General features: G+C 31.6%; 1 protein-coding gene across 9 annotated transcripts in view; it reads right to left on the bottom strand.

The window, feature by feature from the left end:
* Positions 1-15,972, bottom strand: part of LOC142331252 (follistatin-related protein 5-like) — a 411,468-nt gene that overhangs the window by 147,000 nt on the left and 248,496 nt on the right. For all 9 annotated transcript variants that reach the window (XM_075377020.1, XM_075377029.1, XM_075377064.1 and 6 more), the window contains exon 3: positions 7,839-7,971. In XM_075377020.1, coding sequence (XP_075233135.1) covers positions 7,839-7,971 — 133 coding nt within the window. The remainder of the gene's footprint in view (positions 1-7,838; positions 7,972-15,972) is intronic.

Below are 15,972 nucleotides of genomic sequence, written 5' to 3'. Positions count from 1 at the left end.
CCGTTTTTTTATTTTTTTAGATGAATTTATATTATTTATTATATATTTGTTACACATGCAGTTTTTAAATCAAATAATTAAAATATTTTGTTGAAATCCGTATAATTTATGTTGTACTCGATTTTAGTATAGATATTATCATTAATGCTATTAGTTAATTTTATGTTATCCTTTTTGAAAATGTTGTATTTTATTCTATAAAATAATTTATCTATTAAATTTTTATTATATCCGTTATTTACGGCGATGTATTTGATATTATTAATTTCGTTTTTTAAATTTTATATCATCATATTTTAGATATTCTAAGGCTCTATATATTAAGGTGTTAAAAATGGCCATTTTTTGGTTATAAGGATGAAAAGATTCGTAATGTATTATCGTATTTTGCTTGGTAGGCTTCCTAAAATTGTCAGTATTTAATTTGTTATTTTTATAATTTTTATTAAGTTTTATATCTAACAAATCTACACTACTATTATTTTCCTGAGTTAAGGTAAACTTAATATTATTATTTAAAGAATTCATTTCATTTAATATTTTATTTTCATCATTGTTGCATTGTTGGTTATAAATAATTAAAATGTCCACGTATCTTTTATACAGTAAAATTTGATATTTTTTAAAAATGCTGTGTAAATTATTGTTTTCTAGGTCATTCGTAAGTATATTGGCCAATATTGCTGAAAGTGGAGAACCCATGGTGAGACCTCATCTTGTATATAATACTTATTACTAAATTCAAAATAATTAATTAATTAATTTGAGGCATAAATTTAGTAAGTTTATTGCTTGGTGTATTATATTATTATCTATTTTTAATTCTGTTAATGTATTTTTAATTACATGTATGGTTTTTTCAGTATCGATGTTAGTATACATATCCTTTATGTCAAAAGTTAATAGTTTTGTTGTAATGTTTATATTATATTGTATTATATAACTGCAACCCTGAAAATTTTATTGACATGCTGGATTTTTCAAATAATATACACATTACCAATAATTTAGAAAAGTACCATATATTTTTAAACAATGATAAATTAATAAACGTACAAACAAGATATGATACGTAGTTATATACTGTATAAGCAAGTACTAAATAATATAGTGAGTTGACCATAACGTTCCCATTACATTTTACCATAACGGTGGAGACACTTATAATGACAGAACGTTAAGTCGACATAATTTTAAACTATGACGATTACTGTTATATTATATTACGTTATATAAACAGATTTACATATGACAAAAAAGTTTTAATTTTAATAAGATTGTAACATAAAAAAAATTAAAAAAATGTTTTAGTTCCTGATGATGGAATTTTATTCTGAAAGCGCTTGAACGCATATAAAAAATAATTGTTGGTAAGTGGGCTTTTTAATTATTAATTATATAATCAACGGCCATGTTAGATAAAATTATTACGTAACATTAATAAAACAAACTTTCATTTATAACATTACTATCTAACAATAAAGGTGCACACCTTATAATTTTAAGTTTTTAAAAGATTATAGATCTTAAGATTTATATAAGAGAACTGTTTTAAAAATATTCAATATTTATGAATTATTTTAAGTAATTCATAATCTCAGATTATATTCTACAGATATTTTGTAGATACGAGGCGCTGCTGAAATATAATGTACCTAGAACGTATCGGAAGAACATAACGGTTGCCGTAAGTGGTGCCATTTTTTAGTTTAATTCTTCTACTAACATTCCAAAACTCGTTGACCCAGTCCTCTCATTTTCTTGTCAGTCACCATTGTTATGGAGTCAGAAACCTTTCTAAGTGTTTAAATTCCATCACTGCACGTGATTGAATTTTTAACAGCTAAAAAATGATCGTCAGTGATATTCATTGTCGTCTAAAATCCGTTTGGGGTGATGAAACTGTTGGTCGAAATACTGTGAATAGGTGAGTAATAATCTTTCGCGCATCAGAAGCCGGTAGAGTGAATATTGAGAGTGAACCTGTGGAGAAGCAGCTTCTGTGACTGTAAGAAGCACCAAAATGAGGTCGATGAATTGATTCAAAATTACCTTCCTATCACACAACGCATCGCCACATCCAGATTGTTATATGGAAAGTTATTATTACGCAGCTAGGATACCGTAAAATCTGTTCTAGGTGGGTGCCACGCAAATTCATAGAAAAGAACAATCAGCAACGAACGGAATCTTGTGAACAGCTACTGAAACGTTAACTTGACGTGGGAGATGACTTCCTTTCCAACATTGTGATGATATGACGGGAGTCGATGCTTAAGCGGATCATAGACCCAGAAGGAAAACAACAGCACACGGAATGCCGGCATTATGGTTCGCCAGAATAAAAAAATTCAAAACATAATCCTGTGCAAACAAATTTTCTAGGGAATGTTCTGGGATACCAAGTAAGTATCGGTGACTAACTTGAAGGGGGTCGACTGTAAATTCTGTGCGATACATAGAGAAGTTAAAACGCCTTAGATGACGCGTGTGTCGTGTTCGACAACCGACGAAGCTGATAATTCTGCAATACAGCAGTCCTTGGTCATAATATCGCGCGCATCCACCGAGGTTCTTGAGTTGTTGAAATTTTAACCTATTCCACACTTTCTACTAAAAAAATTTGACTTCCTGTGATATTCACCCCTTTTCGTAGTTTAAGAGTGATATTAAGTGTATCAATGCAGCACGAATAATGAACTGATGGAAGCAGTGGGGTCAGGATCAAGGAAAAGTGCCAACATTTTTCACTGACGGATTGAGAAAACTGGTTTACAGTCGGAAGAAATGTGTAGCTGTAAATGATAACTACGCGGAAAAATAAAAATTAGTTCTTGTAGAAAATAAAATAGAATACACTTTTATGCCAAATTTATTTCATTTGACATCCTTTTTCATTTGCGAGTTATGAGCGACTGAGTATTACATTTCAGCTACCACTCGTACGTCAATGAAATTGATGATGCAGATTCTCAAATGATTTTCTCATCTAGATTTTAATCAAAAATGTTGTCTGAATAAGGAATGAGTGAACATTTTCCAGAATATTTATAAGTCAATTAATTTTAATCTAGAATAATTTTAGATTTTTTTTTTTAATTTGCAATACAATCTCTTTTATAGTATTGTGAGGGGGGGGGGGGTACTTTCTTTTTATCAAAAAAGGAAAATTTTTTCATATCTTGTAAACAAAAATTGATATTTTTTTAATGAAAACTATTGAATTTAGTGGTAGTGTCTATTGAACAAAAATAAAAGCTTAGCTTTTTAATTTGACCAAGAATATTAAATGAGAAGTTTGTGAGGTAAGGAGGTAGTTTTTTTTTATATAAGCTTCTTCTGAATCAGTAGATCTGGTGCACTGCTCAATTTTAAATATATAAGAATTTAAATAATGTAAAATTATACTCAATCTGTAAAAAGATATAAAATGAAATTAAAAAAGGAAATATAGGTTTTGCTCCTTCTGGAGGAGGTAAGTCAGTGTTTAGGTACACAGTTTAGAAGTTTTTTAATATTATTAATGGGCAATTTATATTTATAAGCTATGATCTTAACTAGTTTAAATTAATACGATAGTGTCATTATGTAAAATGAATATTGGGAAAATACATTTTAGTATTCAGATAAATATTTTGCGTAGGTTAAAAAAACACACAAAACTAACAAGATTGTTATAAATAATATAAAAAGAGTTTATAATAATAATAATAATAATAATAATAATAATAATAATAATAATAATAATAATAATAATAATAATAATAATAATAATAATAATAATAATAATAAAAATAATAATAAAATAATTGTGCACATAAAATACAATGCTCATATCACGGGAAAATTTATAAAGTTCAAACCAAATTTTCTTTAAAAGCAAAATGATAAAAACAAAAAAATATTTTTTTTAAATAGGATACAATTTAATATGGTTACACGGTGTGTTATTAAATTGAGACTGGTATAAAATAATAAAAAAAGTAGGTAAAGAATCAAGAATAAATTTCCATGAAAATTTATTTACATTACAATATTATCAACAATGTAGAAAAATAAAAAAATAAGAACCGTTTAAACCAAAGTACCATCATTTAAAGCTATTTTTATACTGAGAGACAATTCATGAAATTGCTTCTAACATTTTAATTATAAAAAAAATTGTTAACATCAATAAATAAATGTACTGAGAATGACGATTAGTCACAGAAGGGCTAAATAATGGATAACATAATGCTTGCACATTAGTAAAAAAGAAATAATTCGATAAAAACTTAGCAAGAATATAAACATGAGTGCGTGTGCATGTGCGCGCACGCGCGTATAAAATGTTATATAGGATATGAAGAAAGTCGAATTTGTGTACAAATATAGGGCCCACCTCTGCGGTAGAGATTAGCGTCTCTGCCTTTTAGAAGGTTCTGGGATCAAATTCTGATCAGACTTAAATTTTTTTCACACGCTACAAAAATTTATTTCTTATTAAATAAAAAAAAAGGATTAGGGTGGCTGAAAATGGCCAAAGATTGTAGTTATAGAAGAGAAAATAAACAGGCATTATTTGTTCTAATTTAATCATACACTTGATAATGTGAGTTTGCTTTGCATTATAATTTAAAGCAATTTACAAACAATGTTTATGATCTAACAAAAGCTTCTCTTTACTATATCGGTTCTTTAATCAAGAATGGTGCAAGTGACGTTTGATTATATTCTCTTTATACCTAACTGAAATTAATAATACAAATTTAGCGATTAACAACTTATTCTTTCATTAATTCACAATTTCCATTACTTATCTAATGTAAAAAAAAAAAACAATTGTTCTTGAACAGAATGTACAACTTCTTAAAAATTTCTACTACGACTTACTTAAAGACCATATATTTAAAAAGAGTACAGTTACGTGTTAACAATTTTACATAAAAACTCATCTCATTACTAAAAAAGAAGAAATTTTTACATAATTAAATATGCCTTCAGTTCACTTGAGAAAACATTTAACATAAACTTTTCTACTTTATAACTTTACGAAATAGCACGTGTTTAAAGGAAGTCATCAATTTGGAGGAGGTCTGCTCAAGTTTTGGTTAAAACTTCAAAGAAAGTTTTTACTTAAAGAACTTGAAAGAAAAAAACAAAAAAAGTCGCAAAAGTAAAAATAATTTACATTCATTTCATATAATTATTATTTCTAAAGAAATATTGCTGCATAATTTAAAAAATGTTGATGCGTAATTTTTCTTGAATATAAGTTGCAGTGTATTTGCGTGATCTCACGCATACTACTGCTGCTGCTGCTGCTGCTATACGTATTAAAAGCAATACGAAAAAAAACGCTCAGCTTCATGTAAAGTGAAAAATACGCGTACATTCTTTGAAATCGTAAAAAATTTACCATCAAAATATTCAATTTGTTAATCAGCATGATAAAATGTGTTTTAGACTTAAAAAAGAAAAATCTCCCTTTTAAATAGAGAATATATAGAAGTATTATTCCAGAAGAAACTAATTTAAATATGTTTTCCTGCTGAAATAACATTAAATTTGCCTAAATTAATTTTCAGCAAAAAATGACGTATAATATTATTCTGCGATCAGTTTCGTTTTATTTCGAAAGCGAATGTTTTAAATTGACGTTTAAAAAAATAATTCTATTTTGAAACGTGTAATTAATAAACACGGCTTTTTCATTTTTAATAATTGATGTATTATAATTTTAACTTTTTACTGCTCGGATGAAATAAAATATTAAAACTACAAATTTAAATTATAAAAGAGAAAGTTAAAAGTTATTAAATAAAAGAAAAAATGATTTATCGTATTTAGTGGTATTTATTATTCTTATTGTAAGAATTCTTGTTTTATTAAAATTATGTTTCAAAATAGCGTATTTAACTCTGTTGTATTTTCACATTATTGATTTACTTGGACGTTTTAACATTTAACTTTCACTAGTGCTTAATTTGACAGTACGTATTAAAGCATTTAATGAAAATGGAAAACTGGCTTACTTGTGATACGTTTGATTGTAATTCGAGAATTAAAGATAGCTGAGGCTTAGATTTTGTTTTAATTCTAATTCTGTTTTAAAGTATAAATACAGAAGACGTTTGGAAGTCAAATAGAATAAAATTACAGGAAAATAAGCTACCATGCTCCATGAGTTCGTAAATTCATGTCTGTTCTTAGAAAGCGTAAAAACTATTTTCTTATTTTTAGTCTTTATCCTCCTTCATCATGTTATCAATATTTGTTTTTAAAAAATAGAAAAAACATTCGATTTCCTGAATAATTTCATAAGAACCATACAAAATTACTAAATAGCGGTAGTATGAAATTAGCTGGTTTCAACACGAAATTATTTTAACCTTGTCCGGCATTGTTAGTGCATACTGGGTGGAATATAACCAATGACATTTATGAAGTTGGGTGAAATGCTTTTATATTTTTGTTACGTAATTTATTTCAAATTTGTTGAGTTATTTTTAATTGACGTAGGTGCTATATGTTTTCGAACAAATAGTTTTCTTCAAAAATCTATTTAACTTTAAAAGACTGTATATGACCCAAATCTTTGTAGTTAAGAAATTATTTCTTTTCTGTAAAAAACACATTATTACTACTTATTTACAACAAAGTCCTGTTAATAGAATTATGTAACTTTGTTTCGAAGATTATATTACTGATTAGGTTTCAATAATTGCAGTCTGAAATTAATAATACTTAGCTTATAGTTAAATAATATTAAACACTAATCAAAAAAGTTTCTGTTTGTGAATGAGTCAAGGGATGCATTCAGCAGACATTCCGATTTTTTTGTTGAAATTTTTATTTCAGTTAATTTTTTATGTAAATTTACTTCTTTCTGAAGACGTAAATTAATTATCGTTAAATTAAGAATATTATTTACCTCTATGTAAAAGAGTTCACGACAAAGACATTAAGTTCATTTGAAATAAGCTTTTTTTATTAAGCCGACTGGTTAGCTTACTTTAGTTAATTACTGTTTTTACCGTATGCAATGTATATTTTATGTCAGAGATGAGTCTTATTGTTCAGATGATATCCCTTGGCACTGCTAAATAATAAACAAGACACACAGTGGGAGTCGCTCTTCCCTAAACCCACATTGAGATGAAATCATATGAATTAGAAAATGTTTTTGGATTTAATAAAAGTTATATTTGGGTATCGTATCTTTAAGCATGAAAAATAGGCGAGTGTTTGTTCTCATACCTGTGATACATTTACACAGCGTCTAAAAACAGACAATGTACGTTTGTGAAAACATATTCTTTTTATTTACTTATATTCATATAAGTTTATTATTACCAAGGTATCTTCATTACAAAATACAATATAGGATACTTATGCATTAGAGGTCGACTTCATGTAAAATTTTGAATGAAGTTTTGCAGTGATTATTTTAACGATTCTGCTTGTAACGTAAGTTTTACAGTATTTTACCGTCAAACTTATGTTATTACTTTTATTATATCTTAAGTATTCCTAAATCTTAAAAAAAGTTTAACTAAACTTATATATTATTATTATGCGGCGTATGTGTTTGTGTGTGTGTGTGTGTGTGTGTGTGTGTGTGTGTGTGTGTGTGTGTGTGTGTGTGTGTGTGTGTGTGTGTGTGTGTGTGTGTGTGTGTCTGTGTGTGTCTGTATGTATATTTGCGTGCACAAATTTTCTCCTGAAGTAATTTAGTATTTAACCGTTACTGCCATTGTTTATGAGACAACGAAGTTGTTAATGATGATAAACAGGACTTGCGATCTTAAGTAACTAAGTATATATTTTATGAACAGAAATAAAAATAACTAACTTACTTTGTTCTGTAAGAGAGGAGAGGTCCTCATGATAGTCGTCATCTCCGAGTGAAGGGAGGATTGTGCTGCTGAAATAGGGTAGGCTTGTCACAACTGGGGATTCTGTCGTGCCTTCCCTGTGGTGCCTTGATCTCTGAAACATTCAGAAGAATTCGTCACGCTCTTCTCTTATTTATTCAAACTTTGAAATTGGGAATACACTGTTTTCAACCCTGAATATCATAATTATTTCATTCAACGACAGTATAAATTGCTTACGTAGTTTTATGAATTTTTTAGCGGAAACGTATCTTGTTTATTTATCTTTTACAAAGCGTCACATTTATATATTGCATGATTTAAACCTTTTATACAAGCTTAAATAACAACAAAAAACTTTCACACACACACACACACACACACACACACACACACACACACACACACACACACACACACACACACACACACACACACACACACACACACGTGCGCAGATATACAAATATATAAATATATACTCGCATGTATATAAAATCATTCAAACTTGTAGTTAATATTAAATATTTCCTCTATTCCACTCTACGAGTGTTTCATAAACGTATAAATTTTACCTCTACCTTTAACAAGTACTGGAGATATCATATAGACCTGTGAGTAGTGACTGTGTTGTTAGACAGCCCATGCTTAAATGCAATCATTTGGGATTATGTATGAAATGATTTAGGGTTAAAATTTGTTAATTTTTATGAATAATTTTTAATTTTATATTCCCATACTTGTACTTGATTCATACATGAACTGACAAGTAAAAAATTACTAGCGATCTACAACTTAGGTCAGAAATGGTACAGGAATCATTTTTAAGTTTCAGTAGTCTGACTGATAGACTAAAATAAATTTCTATTGCATTCCTGATTTATGTGAACCACATAAACCGTAGTCAACGCCAATGCAAAACGGAGAAATTTCAAAGCTAACGTGATTCAACAGCGGTTGCTCGTATTTATTTCTTTAAAAATTCACCTGCTTTTGAACAAAAAATTTATTGCATAAAAAATAAATGTTAGTGAAATATGCTACTCACTTTTTGAATCATGGTTTAATTTTTTAATTGGATGCTTGTTTAAAATAAATATATGAAACTTCTTAAACAAATGTATGTATATTTTCTTAAAATATTATTTAACACATAAAAGCACCTATACTTCATAAATTAAAAACCAAAATTTTATTGAAAAAAATATTTCTATTAAATTAATAATGAGAAATATTTACATTAAATAATGGTGCCATGATTAAAGTATCTGTTACAATTTAATTTAATCCGTTATACCTAGCTATTATGCAGATACCTGTTCCAAACATGCGCGAGAGTATTAAATAGGTATTAAACACCATTACTCAAATTAATTGATGGAAATGCTGTATTAATAATTATTAGTAGCTATTTTAATTAGGTATTACTTATTGGGCCAAGCAAAATTAAACGGTTAGCTTTTAGACCAGAGGAAATCGAATTATTTTTCTTCCAGAGATTTGACATCATCAAAACTATTTATAAAAAATCTGATGTGGACTACATGACTTCCTTGTACGCCTATTAAGTGACATATACATGCGTTTTACTATTAGAGGTTAATAATTATTAATAAATCAATATATTTATTGTTAAAAAAAAGTTAAACAAATTGCAAGGAAGTTTCCTTGCACGTCTATTAAATTACATACATACATTTTTGCTGTACTTCATTTAAACTTATTTCATTTGAAAGTGAGATACGATCCTCCAATTCTTTAATAAAATGGACAGTAACACAAATGCTAAAATATTAGTTTTTATTAACATCAAATATTTATACAATTATATTCAATAATCTTACCTGAAAAATTAGGGTACAGCAAAAGTCCGTCTATTACTCTCTTTAAGTAAATGTAAGCCTTTTATCTATCTAACTCCATGTTTTTATATTATTACGATGTAAACATCAACAAAATGAAAACAAAATCGAATTTTAAGATGTTTTACCAAATCTGATGTGGACATCGCATGACTTACTTGTACGTCTATTAAATTATATATACACTTTTTTTTTAAATGAGTAGTTCATAAAATTTATTTCATTAATAACTTCTGATATTTTTTCTTATTATTTTTTTTATTGTTATTATTGAATTATTATTTATTGTACATTTTTTTACAATCAGAATTTAATAATTTACAAGTCAATATATTTAAATTAAAAAAAAAAAGTTAAAAGCAAAATGGAGATAAAGTCTGATTCGAACCGATATGCCTTCCCCTTATAAGATCAAATATTTCAGTAATTAAAATTTCATTTGGCTCTAACTTTGGAACCAATAAAAATAAGTACCACTTAACTTATCGTTGGAAAGCTTTCAATGAGGGCTTATTACTGCAGTTAAGAAAAAGTGCAAATTCCAAATTTGTTTTGATTTTGGGCTTTTTGGACACCTTTGATTCAGTAGATTGCAATCAAAAGGGGAAGTGCATAACTAGATGTTGCAACAGTGTTAAATCCAAAATTTCAACATACTACGGCTAATCGTTTTTGAGTTTTTCCCCCTAGGCCGGACCCACAATTAAGTATAACACAGCCCAGGGGAGTGTCTAATACTCTAACGGGCCTTCCCGTTTACCGGCTTTACAAGCCAGCCCGCCGGTCGAATATTTATGCCTGCCTCAAGCCTCTGATGCAGAGTGACAGATCCAGCTATGCTAAACTTAGTCCCTATCCCAGAAGCCGGGTCTTGGTCTTAATTCTGCCTTGCCTCAAGTGAGGAACCCCCAGAAAAAAGTTCCTCACCTTGACCATGGTCTTGACATGCCTTTGTTTCAAATGAGGAGTACTCAGAGGGCGAGAGAGAGTACTTCCCACCGGGGTTATGGTATTAACTCCCCCCGGAAGATGTCGGGTTCTGATGTTATTCGAGCTTCCTACTTGGATTCCTCAGCTGTTCTTCGGAACCGACGTACCAAGGTATGCCTGCCCTCGCCGCTGGGGCTGTCCTATGCCGCTGTTTAAAACCTCTCCTCCGCTTCTCAGTATTTTTAGTTCTTAGGACAGACTCCGAGCAACTGCTGAACGCACTCAAACGAGCTGGAGTAGTTGCTATGTTTGACAGGAAAGTCGCTGGTGTCAGGTTAGCAATCCCGGCGCGAGCTCGCTGTTCTTCCCATTCAGGGCACTTGAACAGCGTATGTTTGACGGAGTCGCGTACTGCACAGTACATGGACGTAGGGGACTTGGGCCTACCTATACGGTGGAAGTAACCACCAAAGTTACCATGCCCCGTAAACATCTGTGTGGTGTAGAAATTAAGGTCACCACACTTTTTCGAACACCATATTCACAGGTTCGGTACCAAGACGATCGTCCAGACAGCCTTTTCACTGGCCTGCCACTATTCTTGCCAGATGGTATAAATCATATCACGTGCCAAAGTCGCCGACGTCCCGGCATATCTTTCTTTCCTCTCCTTGACCCGCGCTCAATAGGGGGAAGTTGTTTCTTGTTGCTTTATTCACAGAGCCAAATAGAGTATTCAGCGTGCAGTAACCCAAGCCTACGGAAATGCAAGTTATATTCAGCCCTACAGTTGATAGTTTTACTCTGTTTATTACAGAATTCTTTTATATAGCGTACTGGAGCGAGAAACCAAAGGATCAACAACTGCTTACCCCAAAATCAAACAAAATAAATAATAATTGTTACTTATTTTACAAGTTATTTTTTCTTTTTTTTCTGTTTAGCCTCCGGAATCACCGTAAAGTTAGAGGATGAATGAGGATGATATGTATGAATGTAAATTAAGTATAGTCTTGTACGGTCTTACGTCGACCATTCCTAAGATGTGTAGTTAATTGAAACCCAACCACCAAAGAACACCGGTATCCACGATCTAGTATTCAAAACCGTATAAAAGTTTGCTAGGATTTGAACCTTAGAACCCCCGACTTCGAAAATTATTATTTATTTTAAATTAAACAAGTATATTTTGCTTTTATTTTTCTTTCCGTAGGGGAAGGAAAAAGCTCTGCCAGCCGCCGTCAGGTCCGCACTAAGGGCAGTGCGGGGCTCTCACCCGTTAAAAAACCTCCCCTCCTATCATGCAGGGGCCGGAATCTAAGCAATATGGTATGTACAGCTCCTGCATCATCATCATCCAGGCACTCTACTATTCGAATCCGTATGACCGGAAGACGTCACCAGGGGGTGATCGACTAGCGACGGCTCTGAGGAGCTCCCGCCGCCCACCCCTGCGGATCTCTATAGATCCGCATCTGCTCAGCCTATCGTCGCCTCTCTTCACTGGCCTTCTCTCCTATCATTGATGTGATCGTAGTCGAGACACATTCCCATTTGTTGCTATTGCTGAGCATCACCTCGATTATATTGTTGGCTCCCTCCACATGCTGATCTTCGAGCATTACTCTCAAGTTGCGCCATCTAGGGCAAAAAAACACCACATGCTCTGCTGTATCCAGTCCGCCGCAATCGTGACAGCGACTTGTATGGCATCTGCCCATTCTGTACAGATAGTCCGAAAACATCCATATCCAGACAGGAACTGGGTGAATTCGTAGCCTGTGTTACCATGCTTTCGCTCCACCCAGTTCCTGACGTCGCTTATGAGCCCATAGGCCCACCTTCGTCCGAATCCCGCTATCTGTCACGCCAAGCCATGTAGAACCGTCAATTGCTTCCTTTCTGTCCCGTCCATTTACTATTGAAGCTCTCATTTGCGCTTGTAGGTCTATGGGCGGTACTCCAGCTATAACCGATGCCGCCTCGGCGCTGATACGTATGTTTAGCCTACGTTGTTGCATAATCAAACGCCTCACGTTCCTGCCCCTCGACAACGCTCCCAGCCATACAGGAATTCCATATAACACCACCAAAGAGTGCACACTGGCATATTTTGCTATTTAATATTGTATAAATGTACGTACGATATATATATATTAAAAAAATAAAAATATAATTTATTGATAAACTGTTTTAAGTAATGAATTTTTTTTTTTAATAGATTAATTAAAATTAATTTTAATATTTCAAAAAAAAAATAAGAGGTCATCATAAAATTATTCATCGTAGATTTTTAAAGAAAAGAGCGTTTAAAAATGGAAGAAATTTACCTTTCAATTCCTAATAAAACAGGGGATTCTTCCTGTACGTGATATCTATTAACGAACCTACGTTGGGGAAATACAAATTAGTATATAAAAAATTATAACAATTATTTTAAACTTATAATGTTTAATAATGATATATCATTAAAATTATAATAATAATAATTACTTAAATTTAAAGGTTTTTATAACCAGTGAAATATTTTATAATAAAACCATATAAATCTATACTAATAAATCGCTGGGATTTTTTCCGCGCTAATCTCAGAATCTACACAACCGATTTCAATGAAACTTTGCACGCTCATTGCAGGCGCTGAGCAAAAGGTTTTCCTTTTTGTTTGATGTCAATATGCTAAAAAAAATCGGAATTATTACAAATCTTATTCGCTTACCTTCTTGACACGCCCAGAAGTTAGACCGATAGTGCATCGCTTTACTCGCTCCGCCCCTCTGCGGCCATCATTATGTCATATAGTTTCTTCAATGGCGACGCTAATCGAAAGTTTTACGGATTCATTGAATTATAAATTTACACGATGATGCGTGGGTATGTGAGATGTGATATTATTAAATATTGTTAAATGAACGTTCATTTAACAATATTTTTTATGGTATTTACATGTGTAAATACCATAAATAGCAGCTACATATTGCAATTGTTTCCAGGAAACGAAAAAACATACTACTCCATTAATACGGTTTTGAGCGAAAAGAATGCATTCATTACCCAAATGAGTTTTTAAATTCATTATAAGTATGAGGATTGTCAGTTCACACGTTAAACTTAAATGCAAGTGTTACAATTATACTCATGAGAAATTTGAAGCCACCACGGTTATGTAATGGAACTCGATTGAGAGTTACGTCTCCAAAAAAGCATATCATCGAAGCAACTATTTTAAAAGGGTGCAGCAAAGGAGAAACTGCATTTATCGCTAGAATTCCAATGATATCTGATAAGTTTCCGTTTCAATTTAAAAGACTCCAGATTCCAGTTAATGTAGTATGTTTTGCAGTGACCATCAATAAGTCACAAGGTCAAAGTTTACGTACAGCTGGTGTAGATTTAAGGTCTGCTTGTATTTCTCATGGGCAATTGTATGTGGCATGCTCTCGGGTAAGCAACAGCAGCGAGCACTGTAATTGTTGTGATAACGGAGAAACCAAAAATGTTGTTTATAAAGGAGGCGCTGGTGTAAAAATGTAGATAAAAAAACAATTTTCATTATTCTACAGAAACAAAGATTTCATCTGTCTTTCTATATGAATCGTGTTACTTCATGTTTACAAATACCTCAAAATTATCAAATATTGAGATTACTTATGGAGAGGACATGAATGATGAATTTTTTACTTCATACTTTGGACGTTCATAAATCACAATAAGAAATATTTTAAACGTACTCTTAGCAATTCATAGCCTCGACAACTGCTATAATAATCATAGTTCGCGTGCAAAGCCGCGGTGCTAGTATAAATTAAAAGCCGTACTTGTTGTATAAATCAAATGATACATACTGAACGATCCAGCAGGAAAGGAAATAATCGGTGAAATGAGGTAAACTGACATTTTTAACGGTTATATAAGGGGTAAACTTAACCCACCGGGTTGTGCTAGTGGTAAAACTCGTTGTAAATCAGCTGATTTCGAAGTTGAGAGTTCTCGAGTAAATCCTAATAAAGTGCCTTTATTCGGGTTTGAGTACTGGATCGTGGATACCAGTCTTCTTTAGTGGTGCGGTTTCAATTAGCTGCAGATCTTAGGTATGGTCAATCTGAGTCTGCTGTGTAAGACTACAACTCATTCACAGGTAATGAATAAGGGACGCGGCTGCCCATGGGCTCCGAATCCAGAAAGCTGCATGGGATATCTGAAGACTTCCGGTTATTCATACTAAAATATAATAAATAAGAGTAAACTTGATAGTTTCTTACTTTTTTCGACCTGAAAAATTGAATAAAACAGGTCCCAAAACTGTATCTTTCATAGTTTTCATATCCAACGTAAACAGAAAAATTCGATAACGAAAAACACTTTTTTTTAGATCTGAGGTATAATAACTTTCTTAATTAACTAATAAATGTGTAAATTTTATTTCCAAATTTATGGAGAATTTAGTTCTGAGAAATTTGATGTAATAAAGTCAATAAAAAGCAAAAACATATTTTTTTTTATAAAAAAACAAACCTTAACAGAAAAGTATTATGAATTTCCTAAAATTAAAAATAGCTGTTTCCTCTAGTTCAATTAGTTTCAAACCGTAAAGTATTTTGTAAAATTTTTAATAATCTTCTTGAAATGATACATTTCCTAACTCTCACGTTTCAGCTGGCCAACCGGTACATGGTGATGAAAGGGAAAACATTCTTCAGGTGTCACATCTTAGTCCTATAACAAGCGCGCAAAAAACTTTTACAAGCGATTCAATATTCTACAAAGTACAGATTACAAAACATTACACGCTCACAGCCGCATCCTTATTACGATCAGAAAGTTTAACACGCTCCAGCATGGTGGCCATATAAGACGATAGCAGTTTTGTCAATGGGTTAACAATAATTACCAGTTAATTCCGTTCATGCTATTTTCGGACGAAGCTACTTTTACCCTTAGGCATAAACAATATATAAAATTCACATCATTGGTCTGAAGAAAAGACATCTGCTGTAGTTGAATCAAATTTCCAGCAACGATTTTCGGTGAACATTTGGTGTGGCACGATCGACAACCAATCAATAAGTCCTTTCGTACTAGAATAACATGTGTTGAAATTATTTGGAATTTTTAAACAATGAAATATCTTTCAGTTTTAGAAAATTTCTCACTGGCGAAAAAAATTGAAATATACTGTAAACTTGGTGGAGCAGTACCAACACATTGAACGAATAAAGTAAGACAATTCTTTTAATAAAAAATTTACTAGTAAATGGATTGACGTAGGGGGCGGGTAAGCTGGCCTCCTAGGTCACCAGACTTTACTCTCTTAGATTAGTATT

Source organism: Lycorma delicatula, chromosome 1 (genome assembly GCF_047948215.1).
Source record: "Lycorma delicatula isolate Av1 chromosome 1, ASM4794821v1, whole genome shotgun sequence".
Classification (NCBI taxonomy): domain Eukaryota; kingdom Metazoa; phylum Arthropoda; class Insecta; order Hemiptera; family Fulgoridae; genus Lycorma; species Lycorma delicatula.
This window is presented reverse-complemented; position numbering and strand designations above follow the sequence as displayed.